This window comes from Monodelphis domestica, chromosome 6, assembly GCF_027887165.1.
Source record: "Monodelphis domestica isolate mMonDom1 chromosome 6, mMonDom1.pri, whole genome shotgun sequence".
In the NCBI taxonomy this organism is placed as follows: Eukaryota; Metazoa; Chordata; class Mammalia; order Didelphimorphia; family Didelphidae; genus Monodelphis; species Monodelphis domestica.
The window spans coordinates 302,605,949-302,633,701 of record NC_077232.1 but is presented as its reverse complement, the minus strand read 5'-3'; the positions used below and the strand labels follow the sequence as shown (position 1 = coordinate 302,633,701).

Here is a 27,753-nt window from a genome sequence, read left to right as displayed (position 1 = left end):
GCTGGCACTTTGAGCAGAGGGGCAGGGCATGCAAAAAATGTCCTTGGGCATGGTGTAGAGGAGGAACAGAGCTGCCCCCTCCAGAACACTAGGGCATTTGTGTTACATCTTTAACAACATGGGTCTAGACCCTATTTGTCAGGTAATTGGCATACATCACTTAATATATCAATATGCCCAGAAGTTCAATCCTTTGTTTCCTTAGTCATTTCCTCTTTCTTCCACCACAGTGGGGGTCCCCAAACCTCTATTTAGAAAAGAAGTAAGACAGGAGAAATAGTTGAGAGTCCATGGATCAGGCTCAGCTTCCCTAAGCCAATATAAGTATATGATCACCATTTCCCCTCATGCAGGAATAAAGGAACCAATGCTATCTTCAGTCTTCTAGGGAGAGACTCACATGGTCCTGAAACAAGAAGGACCAAGGAAGGTATCATTATTCTTTTTTTCCAAACCCTTATCTTTTAACCTTAGAATCAATAGTAAGTATTGATTCCAAAACAAAAGAGCATTAAAGGTTAGGCAATTGGGGTTAATTGACTTGCCATGTATAATATAATTAGGAAGTGTCTGAGAACAGAAGTGAATCTAGGACTATCCATTTACTGAGTTACCTCCCTGCCCATTGTTATTATACTCTTTAAAATGTCCCCTATTTCTCTTTTTCTTTCTCTTCAGTGGCTAAGGATAGGATAGGATTGTTTTATCATTTCAGTATCAAGCCTTTAGCTGAGCCACATTCCAATACATGTTTTAAAATATGCAATTCCTATTATACTTTCCCCCCATATTTTCCAAATATCCTGTGAATATGACTCCTTTTTAGCCTTGGGCCAGATTTTACCTAACACCTAATACTCTCATATGTCAACATTTTTTTTTTTTGGAAATGGGACTGTAAATTATTTAAACAGAGAGAATTAAAATATTCATTGTTCATACTGAGCAAATTTTGCTTGTAGCCAAGTTACTGTGAGATTTGGTTGCATAAAGGGATGGGAAAGGCCAACTATTTCCATGTTAATGGCCCCCACTCTTAAAATATGGAAATTACCAGTATTTTCCACCTGTATACTTCCTCTTTCTACCAGGTAGGAATGCAGTCACTACCTTTTACAATAGGTCTGTATGGAGAATGAATAAAGTGATGGAGAAAACAATGTGAATTAATAGTGCTCAGGTGTCCACTCATCCATTCCCATAAAACAATAATGGAGATTGGTTGAAACAAATATACCATGATGTGATTTGTACTTTGATTTGGCATGTTTAGAGACAATAACCAAAGCTTTCAATAACGTTCTCTCCAGGAGCTTGGGGGCCATCAGATGCAATGTCTTAACAATTTTAAATAAACAGAGTGCATAAACCTCAATCTTGTTTGTTCTCCCTACCTGCCTGGGTGATGATGCAAGTAAATTGAATAATTTATGATTGGTTCTTTATTTGTAGTTGTCTGTCAAACTGATTAAAACTAAATGTAAGTAAACTTTAAAGAACAAGTAAACTTTGGTTTAACATATGCTCTCATCAGTAAGAGAAGATGAAGGACCTGCAGGCAAAAACAAGACAAAGCAAAACATTGCTATATTAGCTATTGTCCACATATAGTTCATCAATAATCTGATATGTTTTTCACTCCTGAATCAGATTTCTTAGCTACACCATATGACTGTGGTTGGTGAAGGTCATGGCAATAGAGTAGCTCTGCCAGTTTTTTCTCTGGGTGTGGATAGCATTCTTTCTCATAAATCCCTCTGAATTGTTCTGGATCATTACATTAGTACTAGTAGGGAAGTCCATTAAATTCAATTGTACCACAGTGTATCAGTCTCTGTGTATAATGTTCTCCTGGTTCTGCTCCCTTTCACTCTGCTTTTCACTCCTTTTCACAATTCCTGGAGGTCATTTCAGTTCACATGGAATTCCTCCAGTTGATTATTCCTTTCAGCACAATAATATTCCATCACCAACATATGCCACAATTTGTTCAGCCACTTCCCAATCAGAGGGCATCCCCTCATTTTCCAATTTTTTTGCTACTAAAAAGAGTGTGCCTATATATTATTCATTTTTATAAGTGAATAATCTTATAAAACCAAAATCCCAAATCATAATACCCAAATACACAAGTTAAAAATCATATATTTTCATTTGCATTTATACTCTTAACAGTTTCTTCTCTTGAGGTGAATAGCATTCTTTTTCATAAGTCCCTCAGAATTGTCCTGGATCATTGTGTTGCTGTTGCTGTTAGTAGCAAAGTATATCACGTTTGATTGTCCCATAATATTTCAGTTACTATGTAGAATGTTCTCCTGGTTCTGCTTATTTCACTGAATCAGTTCGTGTAGATCTTTCCAATTCTTCTGAAATGAACCTGTTCATTATTCCTTATATCACAATAGTAGTCCATCACTATCATATGCCACATTATGTTTGGCCATTCCCCAACTGGGGAACATCCCTTTGGTTTCCAATTCTTTGCTACCACAAAAAGTACAACTATAACTATTTTTGTACCAACGGGTCCTTTCCCATGATTCCAAATTGCCTTCTAGAATAGTTTGATCAATTCCCAACTCCACCAACAAAACATTAGTGCTCCAATTTTGCCACATCCTCTCCAATATTTCTTCTTATTCTTTACTGTCATATTAGCAAATCTGCTAGGTATAAGGTTGTTTTAATTTGCCTTTCTTTAATCAAGAAGGATTTAGAACATTTTTTATGTAATTGTTGATAGCTTAGATTACTTCATCTTAAATTTGCCTATCCTTTCATATCCTTTGACCATTTATCAGTTTGGGAATGATTTAGATTCTTATAAATTTGACTTACTTCTTTATATATATGAGAAATTAGACCTTTATCAGAGAAATTTGCTTTCTAGTTTTCTAGCAATTTTTGGCAAATAGTGAGTTCTTATCCCCAAAACTGGGATATTTGTGTTTATCAAACACTAGATTGCTGAGGTCATTTATCCCTAGTCTATTCATTGATCCACCCTTATATTTCTTAGGCAGTACCAGATTGTTTTGATAATTACTGCTTTATAGTACACTTTAAGATCTGGTACCACTAGGCCACCATCCATCAAAATTTTTTTTCATTAGTTACCTTAATATTCTTGACTTTTTGTTCTTCCAGATGAATTTTTTTGCTTCTATGAAATAGTTTCTTAAAATTTTGATAGGTATGTCACTGAATAAGTAAGTTGATTTAAGTAGTATAGTCATTTTTATTAGTTTAGTGTACTGATGAGCAATTAATGTTTTTCCAATTGTTCAAAGCTAATTTTATTTGTGTGAAAAATGTTTTGTACTTGTGTTCATATAACTACTGTGTTTGTCTTGGCAGATAGATTTTCAAATATTTTATATTGTCTAGATTGCTATTAAATGGAATTGATCTTTCTAACTCTTGCTGCTGATTTTTTGTTGGAAATACATAGAAATACTGATGATTTATGTTGGTTTATTTTGTATACTGCAACTTTGCTAAAGTTTTTAATTATTTCAACTAGCTTTTTAGTTGATTTTCTAGGATTCTCTAAGTATACATACCATCATATCATCCACAAACAGTGATTGTTTAGTTTCCTCATGGCCTACTTTAATTCCTTCTATTTCATTTTCTTCTGTAATTCCTACAGCTAGCATTTCTAGTACAATATTAAGTAATAATGGTGATAATGAGCATTCTTGCTTCATTCCTGATTGTATTGGGAAGGCTTTTAACCTTTCCCAATTGCAGATGATACTTTCTGATGGTTTTAAATAAATAGTACTCATTTTTTTTTGAGGAAAGGCTCTTTTATTCCTTTGCTTTCTAGTATTTTCAATAGGAATGGGTCATTTTTGTCAAAAAGGATTATTTTGTCAAAGGATTTTTCTGCATCTATTGAGATAATCATGTGATTTCTATTAGTTTGATTACTGATATAGTCAATTATGCTGATGGTGTTTCTAATTTTGAACCATTCTTGCATTCTTGGTATAAATCCCACCTGATCACAATGAATAATCCTTGTGATATATTGCTATAGACTCTTTGCTAGTATTTTATTTAAGATTTTTGTATCCCTGTTCATTAAGGAAATTGGTCTATAATTTTCTTTCTCTGTTTTTGGTCTTCCTAACTTATATATCAGTATCATATTTGTATCTTAAAAAGAATTTGGTAGACCTCCTTTTTTGATTGTTTTGCCGTATAGTTTGTGTAGTATTGTGATGAATTGTTCTTTTAAAGTTTGATAAAATTCACTCATGAATCCATCTGGCCCTGGGGATTTTTTCTTGGGAAATTCATTAATGGCTTGTTCAATTTCCTTTTCTAAAATGAAATTATTTAAGTATTCTTTTTCCTCTTTTGTTAATTTAGGCAATTTATATTTTTGTCAATATTCATCTATTTTACCTATATTGTCAGATTTATTGTCACATAATTAGGTGAAATAGCTTCTAATAATTGCTTTAATTTCCTCTTCATTAGAAGTGAGATCAAACTTTTCATTTTTGATACTGATAATTTGAATCTCTTCTTTCTTTTTTTAAAGCAAATTAACTAATGTCCTATTTTTTCCATAGAACCAGATCCTAGTCTTATTTTTTAGCTCAATAGTTCTTTTACTTTCAATTTTATTAATTTCTCCTTTGATTTTGAGGATTTCTAATTTAGTCTTTAACTGGAGACTTTTAATTTGTGCTTTATCTAGTTCTTTTAGATGCATGTTCAATTTTTCTCTATTTTATTGATATAAGCACTGGGTAATATGAATTTTCCCCTGAGTATTGCTTTGGCTGTATCCCATAAATTTTGATAAATTATCTCCTTATTATCATTCTCCTTAGTGAAATCAGTGGCTTTTCTCTGATTTGTTCCTTGACTCACCAGTTTTGAAGAATAAGATTGTTTCTAATTAATTTTTAATTTGCCTCTCCATGAACCATTATTGATCATACATTTTTATTGTATTATGATCTGAAAAAAGTTATCCTTATTACTTCTGCTTTTCTACATTTGGCTGTGAAGTTTTTATGCCATGGTACATGGTTAATCTTTGTATATGTACCATGTGCTACTGCAAAGGAAGTATATTCCTTTTCAATATATCCCTATTCAATTTTCTCCAGATATCTATTAATGCTAACTCTTCTAAAATTTTATTCATTTCCCTTACTTCTTTCTTATTTATCTTTTGGTTAAACTTATCTAGATCTTATAGTGTAAGGCTGAGGTCCCCCATTAGTATAGTTTTACTATTTCCTTAATAAGCTCCTTTAAAAATCTGGATGCTATACCATTTAGTGCATATATGTTAAGTACTGATATTTCTTCATTGTCTATATTGCCTTTTACCAAGACGTAATTACCTTCCCTATCTCTTTTAATCAGATGTACTTTTGCTTTAGCTTTGTCTGAGAACATGATTGATACTCCTGCTTTTTTTGTCTCAATTGAAGTCCAATAGATTTTGCTCTAGCCTCTTACCATTACTCTGTGTGTGTCTATTTACCTCAAAAGTGTTTCTTGTAAACAACATATGCTAGGATTCTGGTTTTTAATTCACTCTGCTTCCTGCTTCTGTTTTATAGGTGAGTTCATCCTATTTACATTCACAGTTATGATTATCATCTTTGTATTCTCCTCCATCTTGATTTTCTCTTTTAATTCTGCCCTTTCTCTATTCACTCTTTCCCTCCATAGCAATATTTTGCTTTTAATCAATTACTCTTCCCCCTCTCTTATATTATTCTCCTACCCACCACCCTTTTTCTTATTACCCTTCTACTTTTCTATGGCATAAGATAAGATTCTATACCTCAATTAATCTGGCTGTTCTTCCCTCTCTGAGCCAATTCCAATGAGTAAGACTTTAAGTCTTACCATCACCACCCTCATCTTCCCCTTGCCACTTTGTGATATAATTTACCCCATTTTACTTCTTTCTTCCTATTTCTCTTAGTACAATTCTTTTTCACCCATAATATTTTTACATATCATCCTAAAGAGCTTACTACCACACCTTCTGTCTATGTATACTTCTAAATAATATGATAATGATAACAATTTTAAGAGTCACAGATATCATCTTTCCATATAGAATATAAACAATCTGACCTTAATGAAGCCCTTAATTTTTTTTCCCTTTATAATTTACCGTTTTATGCTTCTCTTGAATTTTGTATTTGGACATCAAATTTTCTGTTTAAGTCTGGTCTTTTCTTGAGGAATGCTTGGAAATCTTCATTTTATTAAATAGCCATATTTTCTCCTGAAAGAATATAGTCAGTTTTGAAGAGGTAGGTGATTCCAGGTTGTAAACCCAGTTTCCCTTGCCTTCTGGAATATCATATCCCATGTCTTCTGGTTCTTTAATGGGGAAGCTGCCAGATTCTGTATAATCCCGATAGGGGCTACATGTCCTTGTCCTTTCTGGCTGCTTGCAGTATTTTCTCCTATGCTTGGGAGCTCTTGAACTTGGCAATAAAATTCCTAAGAATTGTCATTTGGGAAATAATTGTAGGAGGTATTCTGTGGATTCTTTCAATGTCTATTTTATCCTCTTGTTCAAGAATATCAGGGCAATTTTCTTGGATAATTTCTTGTAATATGAAGGCTTTTTTTTTGGTCATGAATTTCAAGTAATCCAATATTCTTAAACTGTGTCTTCTGGATTTTTTTCTAGGTCAGTTGGTTTTTCAATGAATTATTTCATATTTTCTTCTATTTTAAAATTCTTTTGATTTTGTTTTATTGTTTCATGATGTCTCATGAAATCATTAGCTTCTATGTTTCTAATTTGAATTTTTAAAGACTAAATCTCTTCTATGATCTTTTGAGTCTTTTCCATTTGGTCCATTCTACTTTTCATGGCACTCTTTTCTTCAGTGGATTTTTTTTGCCTTTTTCTAGTAGGTCAATACTGTTTTTATAACATCTTTTACTTTGTTGGATTTTTTTTTTGCCTCTTTTCCCAGTTGACCAATTTTAATTTTTAAGCTATTTTTTAATTACTTACTTTCTTTTTTAACCCTTATCTTCCATTTTAGAATCAATACTATGTATTGGTTCTAGAGCAGAAGAGTGATAAGGGATAGGTAATGGGTATTAAGCAACTTGCCCAGGATCACACATCTAGGAAGTGTCTGAGGCCAGATTTGAACCTCCCATATCTAGACCTGGCTCTCAATCTACGGAGCCACCTAGCTGTCCCACCCCCTTTTTGCATTACTTTCATTTCTTTTTCCCATTTTTCTTCAATCTGTTTTATTTTCTTTTTGAATTCCTTTTTGAGTTTGTCCAGAGCTTGAGACCAATTCCCTTTCTCTTGTATTTTTTTTTTAAGTTTTACATATGGTTGCTTGGATCTCACCATCTCCCATTGGTTCTATTCTTTGTTCTTTTTCCTTTTATAAATTTTCAAGAGTTGTTTTTTTATTATTTTCTCATTTTCCCAGCATTTTTTTTGCCTGTGGATTGAGAATTCTGAAAGCTGCTTGTTGATTCTATCTCCTCTGTTGGCTTGTAGGGTTAGGTACTGTAAGCTATTTTGCCTGGGGCTGTCTTCACTACTGCCATGGAGGCTTGAAGGGGCTCAGTGCTATGGACTTCAAGACCTCACTGCCTGAGACTTTTAGGGGTGGATCTCAGGTGCTCCTGCTGGTATAAACCTGTGTCCTGAGATCCTGAAATTGGCCTATTACCAGGTTTTGAATCTAATGCAGTAGGTGGGGGAGTAGTTGGCCAGCACTCCTCTGTGTGCAGTTTTACTTCTAGTATCCCCTTATCCTGTGACAATCAATACTTTCTGCCCATATCTTTTCAGTGGGAAAGCACTCTTGCTCCATCCATTTTGAGGCACCTTCTAAAAATAAGTTGTGAGGATAGTCAGAATGGGTTTGGTTTTTGCTGCTGCTAAGCCAACATCTTGGTTGCACCCCTTAAAGCACTTCTTACCTTAATGGCCATCGGTAAAACAAGATCTTGATTTGTCTAGCTACTGCCTTCTTTATCCAACACTAATTACTTAGTAATTTGACAGGAAATAGGAAATCAGGCAGAAATCATGCAGAACACCCACATGTGGTCTGAACCCAGAAATAAGGCTTCCTTCTACATGAACATATACTTACAGAAGCAGGGTCACCAACACCCCAAATAGGTTAGTAATAGACACAGGCTATTTCATCTTATCTCAGAACTGGGTCCTTATTGGTCAGTCCTCTTATATTAATAGTCTGACAAAAGTTGAGGATTTTATTTGTTATCAATAATGAAGAATTAGGTGAATTTTGCAGTAGTTTGAAAATAGGGCATAAAGTTGTTGTGTGGGGCAAGGTCATATTCTCTATATTAAAAGTACAAATTGGTCTCCCTCCTAGAAAAGAAAATAAAAGGACCCAGAGAATCCTTCTCCACTTCTTGTATTGTTGGAGAGAATGAAGTTTTCAATAAAGAAGTGGAGAAAGTTCTGTGGGAAAAGAAAAGTGATCTGAAGAAGAGGAGAATGCTGAATTGGATTTGATAAATGTTTAATAACTAGTGTTATGATTAGGGTTTATTTGGTTTTATTGGGAGCAGGGGTTTGAAACAGGGAAAGGGTTTTTTGCTCTGTCCCTTTTAAGGGAGAAGACCACAGAACTTGCATAGATCACTTTAAAAGCCAAGATAAAAAGAGAGACAATTGGGAGTTTCTGGCCAATCTCTTGGGTTTCCTCTTGAAAGGAGGTAGATGGGTATTTCCTCTGAGAGAAAAAGATTTGTTTGTTATTTTGAGGCAGTTTGATTTGAGATTTGAGAGATTTTCCTTTCTTCACCAGAGAGGGCACTGAAAAGCAGTTTTTGTGACCTGCGCTGACATATAAAATATAAATTAAGCTCTTATTTGTAATATTTACTAATTTCTGAAGTGTAATTGTTTCTCATGAGGTGGTTTGAGCTAAATTTAGCACACCACTAGTTAGAAGTTTGCTAAAATGGAAGGAAATAGTAAAGAAGATAGAGAAGAAAGATCACTAACCACTTAAAGAAAAAAAATCAAAAATACAAATTGGAAGCTTTTCCTGAAGAGGAGAGAGGGACCTGGATTCTCTGAAAGGGAAACTGTGATTTCTTCTATCAGGAATGATAATATGATTGTTCAAGTACTATCATTCAAGGGATCATACAACTAGGGTTAGAGGAAGAAGAAATTCTGCTGAAGAGTAATGAGGCATCTGCTTGTCAACCTGATAGTACTAATGACTCCCAGGACATACATCCAAGATGTAACAGAGAATTTCCAAAGATATTCAGACTGCATGATTGTTTCCCAAATCTGATGATTCACAATGATACACATGATAATGTCAGAAAGAATCTAAAAAGCATTGCTAAAGATTAGGAAACCTTCCCTGACTACTTACTAGAGTGTATATAAAAGACATATGATAGGTATAATCATGGTGCTGTGAGCCAAATTTGAATGTTGATTCTGTCCCATTTAGAGATATGAGGGCAGTGGGAAGGATCAGAGAGGCAGCCCTATTAAGCTGATGAGAGCAATTTTCTGAAGATGGAATTGTTTTCTATCCCTTGAATGAGGCTGGACCTATTTAACTAAAGGAATAACTACTATGCCACTTTCATAAGTGTGAACACGGTTATGTCCCCACAGTTACTAAATTGTACATAACTTTCTTTTTAAAACTTAAAAAAATTATTTTTAACATTATTTTAAAATTTGAGTTCTAAATTCTTCCCTTTTCTCCCACTGCAGGAGGCTCTACTCACAGAGAACATGAGCAACATGATATCAATTATACATGTGAAATAATGCAAAATATATCCATATTAGTAATATTCTTTAAAAGCAAGAAAAATAAAGTAAAAAATGTATGTTTCAATTTGCACTTGGAGTTCATTAGTTCTCATTCTGGGGATGGGTTGCATTTTTCAATCATGAGTCCTTTGGAAATATTTTTCTAAAACTACCCTCCTTATTATTTCTTATTGCACAATAGTACTCCATCATAATCATATGCCACAACTTGTTCAGCCATTTTCTAATTCATGAGTCCTCAAACTACAATCAGTGGGCCACATGTGGCCCCCTGAGGCCATGTATCCGGCCCCCACCACACTTCTGGGAGGGGCATCTCTTCTTTCAATAGTGGTCAGTGAGAGGATCACTGTATGTGGTGGCACTGCAAAGCGCGGTGTCGCTCACATACAGTACTACTTCCAGTGACATAATCCTTTGTGTGGCACCTTAGAGCAAGGTTCTGTGCAAAGGATTATGTGGTTGCACAATGGAAGACATCAGCATGGTGAGTGGTGATCTTGGGGAGAGGATTCTGCACTGTGTATACTGCTGCCCATTTAGGGTTAGGGTTAGGTTTTTATAATCCAGCCCCCCAATAGTCTGAGGGACAGTGAATTGGCTCCTTGTGTAAAAAGTTTGGGGACCCCTGCTCTAACTGATGAACATTGCCTCAATTCTAATAGTTTGCTTCCACAAAAAGAACCATTTCAAATATTTTTGTATACACAGAGCTTTTTCCTTTTCTTTCATCTTTTTGGGATAAATACCTAGAATAGTCATCTCTTGCTATATTATAGTTCACTTATCACAGCTTCACTGTATCATGGGTTTTAAAAAATATATATCTAATTCTATATCATGGAGTTTTCTCTATATCATGGGATTTTGGGGATAAATACCTTACTGTACACAATGGAAATGCAGTTCACCACTACCATTTGTGCAAGTTTGCCAATGTGAGATTATACATGGAACACTATTGGCTGATGGAATAAAAGGTGACCAGCCATAGAATTGTGTTCTGTATCCTGGGTGCTGATGGACTTAGTGGCTGTAGCATTGGCCTATTTGCTCTCCTGCATTGTATCCATACATTCAGCATCTCTCCTTGTCTACTTCACATCTATGTCTGATCGCTCTGTGTAGTGTTGCTCTATAATGTTCTGTTTTTGTGAAGTTTTCATAAAAGTTTGAATTTATTTCAAGACCTATGCAACCCAAACATTTTGTGCCCTTTAAGGCTTCTTACAGTGAACCCAAGCACCAGAGGAAGATGCTTACCATCAAAGAAAAGATGGAACTTCTTGACATGTTAAGGGAAAGCAAAAGTTACATGTCTGTGGGCTACCATTATGGGATAAATAAATTTACTCTTCATTATATAAAGAAAGGTGAGAAGACTATTATGTCTATGGCAACAATGACTTTTGACAAGACTGCAAAGAGGGTGGTCACTTCCTGCAATAAGGCCATTGTGAGGATGGAGCCTGCATTGGCCCTGTGGATAAGTGACTATAGGAAGAAGAATATCTGACTGGATATCAACACTATTCAGATGAAGGCCAAGAAATTTATGATAGTTTTGTGGTGTAATAATTAAAAATAAATAATATTTCTTGCTACCCAGAGTTATATATTTTCTAAAGTTTATTAGGATGAGTAGACAATCTTTCCCAAGTAACCTGGCTGCATGGAGCCTAGCCAGCCAGTTCCTTTCTCATTCCCCTTCACTTCCTGCACTGTCCTTCTCCTCAGGCTTCCCTTATGGTCTTCTCATCCATCTCTTCCTTTCTCTTGTTGGTCTCCCCTGTCTTGCCCCAAACCTTAACTTTTTATTGACATCCAGAATGTGCACTGACACAAGCTGATGCAAGCCAAGGCAAACCTGGTGCAACTGTGGTATATCAGGAATGTTTGGTGGACAGGCAAGTTACTCAGGAAGGGGGAGGGAATGAGCTTCCTTGACACAATGGAAAGCATGGATGTTCACAATAGTGATAAGGATGAAAACACAGAAGCAGAACCATCAAGTGCTTTTCCCAAGAGACCAACCCATTCAGTGCCAGCAAAGGCTGGTTTGACAAATTTCAGAGATGCTTTGGACTCAAGAATATTTCTCTGTTTAGAGAAACTGACTGCAGATAAAGCCAGAGCCGAGGAGTACATGAATGACATATTCAAATCCATCATCAAGGAAGGGAGCTATAAGCCTGAATATGTTTTTAACATGGATGAGTCAGGCTTATTTTGGAAACAGATGCCATCTTGGACTTTTATTATGAAGGACAAAGCCAAAGTCCCTTGTTTTAAGGCCCTAAAAGACCAAATAACTCTGATTATGTGTGGGAATGCTGCAGGCTTTATGATAAAGCCAGGGCTTATTTATAAGTCAAAAAACCCAAGGGCCCTAAGAAACAAACAAAAAAAGAATCTGTTGCTTGATTACTAGATGCACAACCCCAAGGTGTGGATCACAAAACTCATCATGGCTGATTGGTTCCACCAGCACTTTATCTTGGAGGTTAATCTTTATCTGGCAGAGAAAAACCTAGAGATAAAAGGGCTTCTGATCATGGACAATACTAGAGGCCATGCTGTTGATCTGTCATATAATGGTGTCTAGATAGAGTTCTTGCCTCTGAACACCACATTCCTCATTCAGCCCAAACATCAGGGCATTATTCATGCTTTTAAGGTGCTATACATGAGAAATGTCCTACAAAACCTGTTTGAAACTATGAATTCATATAAAAACTTCTCACCAAAGGTGTACTGGAGTGAGTATAATATTGCATCATGTCTCCTAAATATTCATAAGTCCACAAAAGAGATGAAGTGTGCAACAGTAAATGAAAGCTGGAAAAATTTGTGGCCAGTAGTGGCCCACGATTACAAGGGATTCTCTCCTGATGAAGTCCATCACTTTGTGGTAGCTAAGGCTGTGAAGCTGTTAAAACTACTGGGAGGAGATGGCCTCAATGATATAACTTCTGATGATGACCTGATCACTGTCCACTCACAACCATTGATGGAGGAAGACCTGATAGAGCTGATGAAGTCACAAGAGATGAAGATAAAGAAAAAGAGAAACTACAGGTTGGAGAAGAGGAAGAGGTTGGTTTAACACCTGATTGTCTTGCAACCATGGCCAGAATGGCCAAAGAACTTCAGCAAGTGGTTGACAAATGGGACCCCCAGATGCTTCATTTGTAACACTTCATAAATACAATTGAGAGTGGCATGTCAGTTTATAAAAACCTTCTCACTCAGAAGAAAAAATAGTACCAGCAACTCCCCATAACTATGTTCATTACTTGCAGCAAGAGATCAGTTATGCCTACACCTTTAGTGGAAATAGAAGTTATGGCCCAGGGAGAAGATACTGCACCACCTGATGAAGTGGTACCTTCAGAAGAACTATAACCCTCTTCTTGGCTGTACAGTACATTTATCTCACCATCATCATCTTTATCACCATCAGTACTACTTCACAGCTACATGCTTCATGATCTTTATCATTCAAGTTGTGGTATAGTACTTCACTGGCAAGTATCCATATAGAATTTTAAATGTTGCTAAAATTATGTAGGTTTGAGAGTAGAAAATGTTTAAGAGCATATGAAGTGTTTATAAGAGTGTAAGAAAGGTTTATAGGAGAGTGGGAAGGTTTATAAAGTCTTAAAATCTATATAAACAATAAAGTAAATCTAATGCCATTGTGTCCTGCATTTTCACCTATTATGGGGGTCTCTGAAATGTAACTCCCACTATAAGTGAGGGATCACTGTATTAGTATCACTAGGTCAAAGAGTATATACAGTTTTGTAACTCTTTGAGTACAGTACCAAGTTGCTCATTAAAATGGTTAAACCAATTTATTAATCCACCAATAATTCATTAGTATACCTATTTTTCCTTCCTCCCCTCCAGAATTTGCCATTTCTAATAGTTGTGAGATGGTATCTCAGATTTGTTTTAATCTGCATTTTTCTGATGAGTATTGATTTGAAGCATTTTTTTCATATGACTAGAGACAGTTTTGATTTTTTTCTTAAAAGTGTTCATACCTTCTGACCATTTATCAGTTGGAGAATGCCTCTTATTTCTATAAATTTTACTCAGTTCCTTACTCAGTTCCATATACAGTATATATTTAAGAAATAAGATCTTTACTAGAGGAACTTTGTGTAAAAGTTTTGGATGTTATTTCATTGTACATGGTATTTTTCAGCAAAAATGTAGTTTTCCCAAATATCTCTTTTTAATAAGCCTAATTTTGCTTTTGCTGTATCTGAGATGATTGCTACTCCTGTATTTTTCACTTTAGCTGAAATATAATAGATTATGCTCTATATTTTTATTTTAACTGTGTGTCTCTGTTTCAATTGTGTCTCTTGTAAATATCATATTATTGGATTATAGTTTCTAATCCACTCTGCTATCCACTTCCATTTTATGACTTAGTTCATCTGTTCATATTCACAGTTAGTATTATTTACTGTGTTAATCCTTTCATCTCATTTTTAAAATTTCTTCTTTTTCTCTTTCTCCTTTTATCTTGTCTCTCCTCAAAGTCTTTTTTGCTTCTAACCACTGCCTCCTCTAATTCGCCCTCCCTTTTATTACTCCCCTTTCCCCTCCTACTTTCCTGTAAGGTAAAATAGATTTCTATATTTAAGTGAATGTGTTCACACATACATACATACCTGCATACATATACCTAATATTCCCTTCCATTGTAAAACCTCTTTGAATACCTCTTTTACATGAGATTTTCCTCATTCTACCCTCCCTGTCCCCCTTCTTCCAGTGCATTCCTCTTTCTTACCCTTTCATTTTTTTTTTAGATCATTCCAAAATAATAGTCACACCTATATCCTCTGGCTATGTAAACCCTTTTAAACTGCTCTAATAATGATAAAGTTTTAGGAAATACAGGCATCATCTTCCCATATATGAAAGAAAGCAATTTAACTTTATTGGATTACTTGGCATTTTTCTTTCCTGTTTATCTTTTTATGCTTCTCTTGAGTCATATTTGATTTTATTTTAAACCCTTACCTTCTGTCTTGGAGCCAATACTGTGTATTGGCTCCAAGGCAGAAGAGTGGTAAGGGCTAGGCAATGGGGGTTAAGTGACTTGCCCAGGGTCACACATCTAGAAAGTGTCTGAGGTCAGATTTGAACCTAGGACCTCCCATCTCTAGGCTTGTGTCATATTTGAAAGTAAAATTTTCTAGTCAGTTTTTCTATTTTCATCAAGAATGTTTGAAATTCTTCTATTTCATTAAATGCCCCATTTCCTCCCAAAGGGCTATACTCCCTTTTTCTGGCAAGATGTTTCTTGGCTGAAATCCTACCTCCTTTGCCCCTGGAATATCATTTTTGGAACCCTCTGATCCTTTAATATAGAAAATGTTAAATCTTGTGTTATTCTGACTGTGCCTTCATGGTATTTGAATTGTTTCTTTCTATTTTCTGAATTTTCTTCTTGACCTAGGAATGCTGAATTTTTTTCTATAGTATTCTTGGGAATTTTAATTTTGAAGACCTCTTTCAAGAGATGATTGGCAAATTCTTTCAATTTCTATTTTACTCCCTGTTTCTAGGATGTCAGGGCAGTTTTCTTGTACAGTTTCTGGGAAATATGAGGTCTAGGCTCTTTTTTCCCCCATGTCTTTTAGGTATTCCAACCACTAAAATTATCTCTCCTTAATCTATTTTTCCAGGTCAGTCCATTTTTCCATTGAGATATTTATTTTCAATTTTTGTTTTATTGTTTCTTGATGTCACATGGAACACTGACTTCCACTTGCCCAATTTCAAATTTTGCAGAATTATTTTCTTCAGTGAGCTTTTTGTACCTCCTTTTCCATTGGGCCAAGTTTACTTTTTAACAAATTTTTTTCTGGAGTGAATTTTTGAAAATTTTTTTACATTTGGACAATTATGTTTTTAACAAGTTTTTTTTTAAATGGACATCATCTTTTCCCATTGGGCTAATTCTGATTTTTTAAGTGGTTCTCTTCAGTAGATAAATGATATGAGGATCCCAGGTTAGTAAGCAAATTTCTCTAGGGATTAGGTGTAATCACACTATTCAAAGTTTTCCTTAGACAGAAGATCTTTTGAGCTACATTCAGAAACATGGTTTGACAAAATGGGGAATAGGATTTGTTACAGAGAAAATGTTCAGTTGTTATATGATACATCATTTTAATCATAACATCTCCCTTTAGGTTTGTCTAGTATTTACAGATGGGCCTAAGAAAAGGAAGAATGGAAAGGATAGTCAGTAAGTAGACAGCATTGATTCACTTGAATGCAGTTTACCTGTTGGCATTCTGGTGAAGCTGGAGGAAAAAAAATGGCTTGATTTCTCATAGACTGGCATTTATACTCAAGAAATGACATCATCAACCAGCCTTAGTTATCTAGATAGAGTAAGTTTCAAGGACAATCTCATTTTTTATTTAGGGAAAAACAAATCCAGCCTACATGAAGAGAACTTAGCATATATTACTCCACACTAGTTATATTTTTGTTTGACTAGAGAAAAAGTAACTGTATCAATGATCTATCTTAAAGAGAGCATGAGGATCCACAATGAACCTTATCTGGATAAAGTCCAGAATATTTCAATTTCCTATAGATTTTGAATTTCACACTTTTATTAGATATATTGCATCAGATAATATAAAGATGACCTTCTAATCTGTATTTTTTTCTTATTCTTACTGCAGTGCTTTTCTTTGTGGGATATCTAAGGTTTGTTCCAGTTCTAAATATATGATTCTATAATCACAAGTTGGTGGGAGGTGATTAGTTTTCCACAAAGATGAGGGTTTTCCTGGAACTCTTCAGAAGTGTTTTGTATTGAATTTTCAGTTAGTAGGAATGGGAAAAAGTACCATTTGAGGAAATCACAGATATGGAGGGGAAAATTCTGGATAAGGGAAGGAAGACTCAACCTAGATCGAATTTCTACTTTTGGACAAGTGCCTTTCTGGGCTGGGCCTCAGTTTCTTTATCACTAAAATGAGGAAGTTATCTGAAATGAGGTGATCCCAAATAAGGCAACCTACCTACCATCAGTGAGAGGGTGAATCCACATGGACTGGGCGTGGAGTTGCTGGGGCATCGAGAGTTCTGATTGGAGGGCGGCCAGGATTAAAGCACTCCACCTGCGTTTCACTTCTTCCTCGCCCTCTGGTGCCTATGGAGTCCAGAAGCAGATGCTGTGCTCCCGTGCCTTCCTTCTCTTGGGTATCTCGATTTTGCAAGGAGGGGCAAAGCTGCCTCTTTCACCCAGCAGCTGGGAAGAATGTGAAGCTTAATCCGGGCTAAGGCTCCCGGTTCTGCAGCTTTTTCTTCTCTAGCGCAGCGTTGTTTTCCGCAGACTTTACCTGATTGCTTTTCAGCTCCTAGATCCTCCTGCAAGAGAGAAGTTACTCAGAGCTTAATCCCCTTAGTCCTTGTCCTTGCCGCCCTCCCATTTGGTTCTCTTTTCTCCTCGTTTGAGAACAACCCTCTTTCCTTTTTTTCTTTTGATTTCTCTTAGTTTTCTGAAGTGCAGTGGTAAGAGAGCTGGATTTGTCCCCTTTTCTGCGCCTCGATTTCCTTCTCTGTCAAATAAAGGGGTTGGACTAGACGATCTTTGACGTGCCTTCCATCTTCGACTCTATGACATAGTCTTAGGTGAAGATCTGCGCCTGTCCTCTTGTTCTCCCAGTAGGATGAGCAGAGGGGCTCAGGCCAGAGCAGAAGGAGCCCAGCCGAGCTCTGTTTTAGTCAAGTTACTGGTGCTGGGATAGGAGTAGAGGAAGTTTGGGAGGACCAGGGATCCCCACGACTTTCTCACCGGCTTCCTGGATTTCCCCTTGCATGCTGGAGCATAGAACTCTCTCAGGCAGAGACATCAGGAAGGCAGCACACTACACACTGGAGGCTGTCTTAGCTCTATCCACGCCCTCCCTTCACGCTGCTGAACAGCAGCCGCTGAGACCCTGGACAGCTCCAGGAGTCTCCACTCTGGGACCAGGGCTGAGGACTGGTCGCTACTTCCTTACTTCAGTGTAGTTCTCTGCAGTGCGTGCCATGCAGTCCCTCAACATCACCCCGGAGCAGTTAGCCCGGCTTCTGAGGGAGCACAACATGAGCCGGGAACACTTCATCGCCCTGTATGGGCTGCGGCCCCTAGTCTACAGTCCTGAGCTACCAGGAGCTGCCAAACTAGTTTTCGTGGTGGCTTCTGTGCTCATCTTCGTCTTGGCACTCTTCGGCAACGGTTTGGTGCTCTATGTGGTGACCCGCAGTAAGGCTATGCGGAAGGTCACCAACATCTTCATCGGCTCTCTGGCACTCAGCGACCTCCTCGTTACCTTCTTCTGCATCCCGGTCACCATGCTCCAGAACATCTCCAGCGACTGGCTAGGTGGTAAGCCTGAGCCTGTGCTCTCCTTTCCTCTCTGCTACATAGTCACCACTAGCAATCTCTTACTCCTTTTCTTTTTAACTAGGAATTCCAGTTTTCCACTTCCTCTTTGTTTTTATTTTTTTTTTTGTGGGAACTTTCCCCACGCTTTTAGAATTTAATTTCCAAATTCAGAATTTCATCTCTAGAAGGAGAGCCCTTTTGGATAGGTTTTCATCTCTCTTGCCTTATTAAAGATAGTTGCTTCATGTTCTATAGCATTTTAACTCTTGCAAAGCACTTTCCCCATGTTATTGTGAGGCACCTATGCATATTTATTATCTTGTTCCTCTTCAAAGTGTTTCCAGCTGGTTTGGAACATAGATTGCCTGAGTGAGTTCAATAGTCTATTCCCTGTACCGAGTTCCTATGTTTCACCATGCACTAGCCAGAAAGGGCTAAGCAAGAACAAGACAAGAGAAATATGGCTATATTACTCCCCCCCCCCCTTTTAGTTATAATTTAGCCAATTAGGTAAGGAAAAAGAACCTAGAATGTGAGGATTGGTACTCAGGATAATGGAATTTAGAGTGGACAAAGTTCCTAGATATTTTTTAGTTCAAATCCTTTCATTTTCCAGTGAAAGAAACTAAGACCAAGTAGACTCAAATGACTTTCTCAGGGGCAGATAAAAGCAGTAAGGATGAAAGGCCAAGATTTGGATCTAGGTCTTTTGAATATAAATGCATTTATGTTTCCTACCACATCAGGCCATCTCTCAACTTAGGTGGCAGCTCAAGGTGAGCCACTTAGCACATTTTTCAGGGACAGAGGTAATGCTAAATTGCTGGAAGATCTTTTGGGTGTACTGACTTGGGGACTTCTGGGAGAGACTGAGAAAAGAAAGGAAACCTAGCAGGCCTCATACAGGATGAACATTCTTACACAAAAGCCCATTCATGTTTTAAATAAAAGCATTGGCTTTGTCCCCTTGGGGACATTCTTTGCACCTGGAGCCAGGGTAGGGCTGGTGCTAGGTAGGAAATCAGTGTAAACAAACTGCCAGCATATTAATGGACTTGGGAGAGAAAAGGGATAATTGTTTAGTGGAGTTTTATTTTAGCTATTCCTTTAGTAATAACCCAGATAAAAGCCTTAAGTTAGGTTCTTAGCTTGTAACCTTTGATTTCTGTCCATATGAATATTTCATTTCCCTTTAACTCCATTTGGCAGAGGTCCATGCCACTTAACAAATGTGATTAAAAGCTTTGTTTATCCTTTCTTTTAGGACTGGAATGTTTTCCAGATCCCAGTACTCATTAGGCCTATAGTGAAAAGACAAAGTGAGGCTGTTGGGGTCTTTGGAGCCATTCTACATGGGTAACCTTTTTCAATTAAATAAATGAATTAAACTTTCCAGGCTATGAGTAAAACCATTGAAACACATCAAGGAACATTCCCTACCCTGACTTCACCCTTCAGAATTTTTCTTCTTATACTCAGGGCATTTCATAGTGTCTGCTATACTTAATGAAAGATTGAAGAGTTGAATTGTAAATCTACTTCATGGTGGCAATCTCCATAATTACCTATTTAAGGAATTACATGTACTGATGCAAGGTTGATTAGAAAGGGGCAAATATCACTCAGATTTTTACAAAAAATAAGAGAGAGAGAGGAGTTATACTTTTCAATGTAAAGATGGGTGGTCTTGATGGCTAGAAAAAATACTAGAACATATAAAGCAGTGGTTTATAAGTACCTTAGGGAAATAGTGGTCATGCTACAAGCCAGCAGGGACTCATTGAAAACTAGACATATTAGACAAATATAATGTTTTTTTTTAAGTTGGTAAGTCAGAAAGATCAGAGCAATGTTGAATATCTTGTGTACATGGATCTTTGAAAAGTATTTGTAAGTATCACCTTAGTGGATGAGAAGAAGGAATGAAGACTAGACAGGGCAACAGTTAGGTAGGTTTAGAACTGTTTGAATGGTCAGACCCAAAGAGTAGAGGTTGATGCCATTCTCAGAAGTTTATAGGAGGGTGTTACAGGACTCTGCCCTTGGTTCTGTTTTATGTCTTATCTCAGCAAATGAAGACAAATTTCTAGAAGAAAAGAAAGCAATATATCAAATGTATAGAATCAGCAGTTCTCACATCTAGATAGTTCAGGAAGGTGGAAATCTAATAGAGTCACAAGAGTTAAAGGTAGAAAGGAACCTTCTGGAGCCATCTACATTAAACTCCTCATTTTATAAACAAAGAGATTAATGTGAAGAGAGAGCACTTAACAGAAGTTTGCTCAGGTTGTAAAGTGGTATTGCTAGGATTTGAATACAGACCCTTGTACTTCAAATGCAATGACTTTTTCATTATACCATATTGTAATCAAAAGTAAGTGTGTTCAAAACTGTGAGTGGGGGGGGAATGAAGTCAGATTAAGAGTGATGGACTGAAAAATAAAAAAAGGATGGGGCAGATGGCTTGTAGGTCAAGGTGAGGATGAAGAATAATTTTGGGAGGATTTAGATGGATAGAGAACTATAATCAGTCAGGCTTTCAGAGTTCAGGATCATATTGTAGGGAGTTAAAATGAGAGTGTATGACTAGATGGCTTCTGAATTGCTTTTAGCTCTAAATGTTTATTATTCAACCATTGCATATGGTGGTAACCTCAAAAAATGATCATTCTCTAAACTTCCAGGTTTGTCAGATAAAGAAATGAGCTTAGTCTGGTATGACTTCTTAATGAAACCATGTTGGTTTGTATGATCCCTATTTCCTGACAGTGCTCACAAACCATCCCTTTATCTGTACCAGGATTTTTCCAGGGAAACATCGAAGATAACATATTTTTTCCCTTTTGAAAATGAGGGCAACATTTGCCCATCTCCAATCTGCAGCACAGCTGTCATTTTCCAAGATTCCTTAAATGGAAGTATGGAGACTATCATCATTAAGAATTAATTCACAGCTTAATTCATGAAGCTGAGGAATATTAGAGATTTATGCTGAGGTACGTTAATTAAGTCCCCAAGTATGAGGTTAGCAATTGAGACATCATTCAATCAGTCAGCCAAGAAGCTCTTGTTAGTGCTTAATATGTACTAGGTCCTATACTACATATACTATAGTGCAAAGCATGAGGTATAGAATTCCTTAAGAAAGGAGTGAGAATGACTTGGATGTTAATAAAGGATTAAAACAATTATTTTTATAGAGTGATATAGAGATATGGAGGAAGCTAGAAGAAAATACTTCTCACTAATGGTGGCAGAGGAAGGGCCTATAAGTGGTTTTGAGGAGTAAAGAATATGTCTGCTTTTCCTCTTGGCCTGGTTTTTAGGAGTGAATAATACTAGCTAATAAGATAATATCAGAAATCTAGGGTCTTCTGAGAAGTAATACATTTCCATGAATAATAGATTATATAAAGGATAGTTGATGAACTTTTCAAAAAGATTTAAATTGAAGGACACTTTATCAATAGAAGAGGAGGGCAGGGGCTTGAGGGTTTAGAGAATAAGATTAAATGAAAAACAAGATATTGACTATGCAGGTGTAGGTAGTGGTAGATATAGATAAAACCAAGGAAGAAATATTTGGGAGGGAGAATTTTAACCTCCATAGAAGAGTCTGGATCCTAAGAATGAAGGGGAGTATTTGGTCAGAATTTTCCAGGGACTTGAATACTGAGACTCCCATCTTTAGTGGTCTGTAATTACTGAGCACAATATCAGTTTGGGCAAGTGGCATCTGCTTTTATTACTTGCCTCTCCAAATGAGCATGATGGTGGTAGGGAGTTCTGTCTGGGTACCTCAGTCAATAAATCCTTTATTTTCAGGTATCTAGGGCCAGACTTAACTCTAATTGGAAGACTGACTACTTCATACTTAAATGGTAAGAAATGAGATCTTCCTAGAAGGTAGCCTACATGTATAGCATGTGATTTGGTCAATATTGTCACATGACTAAAAACTCTGCTCTCAGGGTCCATGTTCCTGAAAGGCTGACTGTATGGTACTTTCAAAGATCTGAGTCTGGGCATCTCTGATGGATCCACTTTGGCTCACTTATAGTTGTAAGTCCCATTTGGTGTAATCTTACCAACATCTCTGGATCCCTGAGGCTTTCTTATGGCAGGCAGCGGGGTGGTGCAGTGGATGGTGTATTGCATTTGGAGTTCAGAAGACCTCATTTTGAATCCTGCCACTTACTAGTTGTGGAACTCTGGGTAGTCACTCCATGTTTGTCAGCCTTGGTTTCTTTTTGTGTAAATTGGCAATAACAATCCAACTTATCTCACAGGGTATTATGAGGATCAAATAAAATAACATGAAAAGTGCTTTGCAAACTCAAAAGCACTATGAAAATGTTGGTGCTTATTATCATCGTTTTCATCCTCTTTACTCAGAAACTTAAATTGACAGGGGTTGATGATGACTGCAGTGTTTGGATACCCATTGGTAAAATGGTTGAAAGGAGGCCAGATATACCTACTATAGGATGCCACTATCTACATTTTGCACCTATACATTCATTTTTGTGTATGTTAAAGAAGGAATTCATGCATGAAGAAATGATTGGGCTAGATGCCCTCCAAGATCTTTTCCAGCTCTGAAACTCTGGACCAGAGCAAGGATAGAAAAATCACCTTGATATATCCACCCTACAATCTTTTGAGGTAGATAATGTAGACAATATCCTTTACAGGGTTGGGAAAGCTGAGATTCAGAGAGGTTGAGACTTGTTCAACATTGTCACATGGCTAGGAACTCAACAGCTATATAGCTCTGAATCACAAGAATGAGGGGAGCTTTTGGAGGAGTATGATAGGTGCTGGACCTAGAATTCTGGCTTCCATATATCAAGTCTATGCTCTCTCTATCTACTACCTTGCACCAACCTATTAATTCAGTATAGATTTGATTTTGGGAATAAAAAAAACAAGAATCATTTACCATCTAGCCTACTGAGTAGTGTGGATACAAAATGATAGTGATATAATTTTTGGTAAAAAAAGAAGCTTTTGAACTTTTCTTATATAACTTGGTATTGGGTTCTGTAAGAAATTTCAAAAGAGATCTCCCAAACCATTCAAGAAATGGCCATATCTTTGACATGAGCACCCCGACTCCCAAAGTGGTTGCTATGAAAAGCATATTACTTATAGGAACATAGATTGATATCTACCAAGGACTTTAGAGCAGAGTTATTCTGATCTTCTCTTCTTCTTGATGATGAAATTGAGGTCTAGAGAAGTGAAGTGATTTGTCCAAGGTGACATAGCTTGTAAGTGGCAGAGATATGAATTGAGTTGAAGTTCACTGACACTCTTGTATGTTCCTTACAACAATACACAATCATTTATAACTACTTATTGGACTAGTATTGTTTGGCTATCAGTATTTTTTTAACTTATCTTTTTTAACTTATCTTTTGTCTTTGGATAAATACTAAGTATTTGTTCCAAGGTTGAAGAGTGGTAAGGCCTAGACAAGTAAGAGTTAAGTGACTTGCTCTGGGTCACACAGCTGTGAAGAAATATTTTTATTTGCATAAAATTCACTTCAAAATCAAACACTTCCCCATAGCACCTCCTTCTATTGAATACTTAACTATGTTAACATTGCCCATGTTAAATAAAATCATCTGACATAATGAGTGTGACTGACAGCATGGAGTATTCTGTCTTTATATAGAGCAAGTAGATATTAGGAAGTAATTTCTAAAAAGTGCTTTGCAAACTTTAAGGTGCTGTCTGAATATGAATTATGGTGGCTATTGTAGATACTCTCTTGGAATATTTTATTCATTTATTTTTTTAAATTATCATTATTTCCCAATATACTTTAAATAGAATCCTCTCATAACAAAGAAGTACAATTAAGGAAACAAGTCATCACAATGGTGATGTCTGACACCATGTGCCTCATTCCACTCTTATAAACCATTGAAGGGGACATTAAATTCAAATGGAACCCTGGTAAATCAAGTTTCATATTGGGAAGAAATGAGGAACTCAGAAGCTATTGAGTAATTAACAAAAGGTTTATGTGGCCTTAACATAACAAAGGTATGCAAAAAAAGGATACAGTGGGATTTAGCTTCTATAGATGAACCTCTTCCCAAATCTCTACTTGGAAGCTTATCTGATTGCAAGGATTGGGCATGGTCACTCTCCCAGTTTTCAGACATCTACCAAGTCAGAAGAGCCTCATTCTACACATCATTTTTTTTACCCAATTAAAATGTGTTATTATTCCAGAAACAGATGTAGAATGTTTTGGGGGTTCCTTTCCCTAAAGCACAATTACTACAATACATATAAATCTAACAGGCTAGCTTCTCACTTGTGATAATCAAGACCAAGATTCTTGAGACTATATGAAAACACAGTAAATCATGTATCATGTTGTACTAAGCATTTTTTCTGAAAGGAAAGGAAACCATATTCGCAGCTTAAAAAATAGAGATTGGTGACATAATTACAAAAAAGAAAGATTCCTTAGTAAAGACCTCATTTCATCTTTATGAGGTACTTATTCATATATTTAACTGTCTTTCACTATTATAAACTATTTGAAAAATATGGTGTTTAAGATTTTCTAAATGTAGTCAGAAATGTTAATAATTAGCAGTTATGAAATAATCAAGTATTTCCATCAAAATGCATGTAAAAAATCTAAAAATACATTGCTGAAACCACACTTTTTAATCTGATCATAATTAGTTCATGAAGGTTTTTTTTTTTACTTTTATTGAAATAGTAAATGAAAAATAGAATTTATATAACCCAGGTATATGTTTTTATTGACATCCTTGTAGAAATGAGATTTTAAAATAAGTTAAGAATATCTTTGAGAGAGATATCTTCAATTATATCCATCTTCTACAAGGAATAACATGCAGATCTTGAAGATCTTTTTAAAAATCACATATAATATTAATTAAAATCACTTAGAGGTAGAGTTTTGTTACAGTAACAGTATATTGACAGTGCTCTGAAACAATATTTCTCTACTGATTTAAACAAACTGTAGTCAAATATGCTTAAAGGTGACTAGAAGCCACAACATAGTCACAAACCACCAGGAAGCTAAATCAAGAAAGGCACAGCTTGAGTTTTGCCCTATACCTGAACCAATTAAGCCAATTTGTTGCCCTTTCCTCATCCTTGGAGAACAAAGGTCCCATTCCTATATCTCTACCTAAGAAAAAGGAGGTATGGTCCTTTTTTAGTGTTCAGTAACCAAGACTTATTGCATTGATCTGAGTTCTAATGATTTTTGGTGTTCATTTCTTTTGCTGTTGTCATTGGTGTAATCTGAATTGACACTGAGAGTGATGTCAGTTCTCTGGGTTCTACTTTGTTACCTCTGTATAAACTCTACTTTTTTACGTCAGTATTTTGTTTTTTTCCATTTACATGTAAAAACTATTTCAAATATTTGTTTAGAAAACATCTGAATTCCAAATTCTTTCTATCCTTTCTCCCCTAATCCCTCATTGAGAAGGAAAGCAGTTTGATATAGTTTATATTTGTGCAATCTTACAAAACACATTTCCATATTATTCATGTTGTGAAAGAAAATGCAGATGAAAACACAAGCAAGAAAAACAAAGTTTTAAAAAGTATGCTTTCATCTATATTCAGACTCCATCAGTTCTTTCTCTGGAGGGGAATAGCATTTTTCAACCTTTGGATGAAAGTCCTTTGGAATTGTCTTAGATCATTGTAATGCTGAGAATAGCTGTCAGTCATACTTGATTACACTGGACAATATTTCTGTATGAGTTCTTTCAAGCCTTCTCATGTTTTACTGAATTCTTCATTATTTGTTTTCTTTCACTACACAGTCATAGTCTATTACATTCACATAATTTGATCAGCTCTTCCCAACAGATGGGAATATAATTTGTTTCAAACATTTGGCAACCATAAATGTGCTGCTATGAATGTTTTGGTATATATTGGGTCATAAGTTCTACCAATTGATTTTCTTGGTATATAATCATTATAGTGGGATCACTGGCACATTCAGCAGTCCCAGCAACAGTATTCTTTCTTGTCTTTTCACAGACCTTACAAGCTGGAATATTTTTATCTTTAATAATAACTTTTATTAAACTAATTAATTTATAAATTATATAATATACAAATATATATTATGGTATATAAATACTGAAATATATTAATATTTACTATAATATAATATAATAGACAATTAACACAAATAAATAATAAGTAAGCTAAATTGATGGATGTGAGGTGATAACTTAGAAATCTTTTTTTCCCATTTTTAAATCTCTGATTTTATTATCTTAATATCATAATTTTTCCATTCTTGGACAAACTGGACAAGGACATTCAAGTGACCCACGGCTAATTCCTGTAACATCCATGTAGGGGAATGGGTAGGGAGGGAAAGCAAAGATCCCTTACATTGTATTATAATAAAAATAATAACATATAACTTATACAACATAATTATAAATGAAAGTGACCACCAACATCACCACATTGTCTTCACTGCATCACTGTTCGTATTGATGTTAATCTCTTACCTTTTTAAAAAATTTTTTATTTAATTTTATTTATTTATTTTTTGGTTACAATACTCACTTTATTTCCCTTCCTCTTCTTCACCCACCACCTTAGGCAACACACAATTTCATTGGGAATTACTTGTGTCCTTGGTCAGAACCTATTTCAATGATGTTGTTTGGACCAGGATGTTCATTTAGTCTACATCCCCAACCATATCCCTTCGACCTATGTATTCAAGCAGTTGTTTTTCTTTGGTGTTTTTACTCTCACAGTGTTCCTCTGAATGTGAATAGTGGTTTTTCTCATAGATTCCTCCAAGTTGTTCAGGGTCACTGCATTGCCACTACTGGAGATGTCCATTACATTTGGTTGTACCATAGTGTATCAGTCTCTGTGTACAATATTTTCCTAGTTCTGCTCCTCTCACTCTGCATCAATTCCTGGAGGTTGTTCCAGTTCCCATGGAATTGCTCCACTTTATTATTCCTTTGAGCAAAATAGTATTCCATCACCAACATATACCACAATTTGTTCAGCCATTCCCCAATTGAAGGGCATCCCCTCACTTTCCAATTTTTGGCCACCACAAAGAGCACAGCAATAAATATTTTTGTCCATGTCTTTTTCCTTAGTATCTCTTTGGGGTACAAATCCAGCAGTGCTATGGCTGGATCAAAGGGCAGATAGTGTTTTATCTCCCTTTGGATATAGTTCCAAATTGCCCTCCAGAATGGTTGGATCAATTTATAACTCCACCAGCAATGCATTAATGTTGCAACTTTGCCACATCCCCTCCAGCATTCATTACTTTCCTTTGCTGTCATGTTAGCCAATCTGCTAGGTATGAGGTGATACCTCAGAGTTGTTTTGATTTGCATTTCTCTTAGAGATTTAGAACACTTTTTCATGTGCTTATTAATAGTTTTGATTTATTTAACTGAAAATTGCCTATTCATGTCCCATGCCCATTTATCAA

The 27,753-nt window shown here is 36.1% G+C and overlaps 1 protein-coding gene across 1 annotated transcript in view; it reads left to right on the top strand.

Annotated features, from left to right (window-relative positions):
- The first annotated feature begins 17,719 nt into the window (after positions 1-17,719).
- The window catches only part of QRFPR (pyroglutamylated RFamide peptide receptor), an 82,885-nt gene continuing 72,851 nt past the window's right edge, over positions 17,720-27,753 (top strand). The window contains exon 1 of the mRNA XM_001371145.3: positions 17,720-18,245. Coding sequence (XP_001371182.1) covers positions 17,906-18,245 — 340 coding nt within the window. The 5' untranslated portion in view covers positions 17,720-17,905. The remainder of the gene's footprint in view (positions 18,246-27,753) is intronic.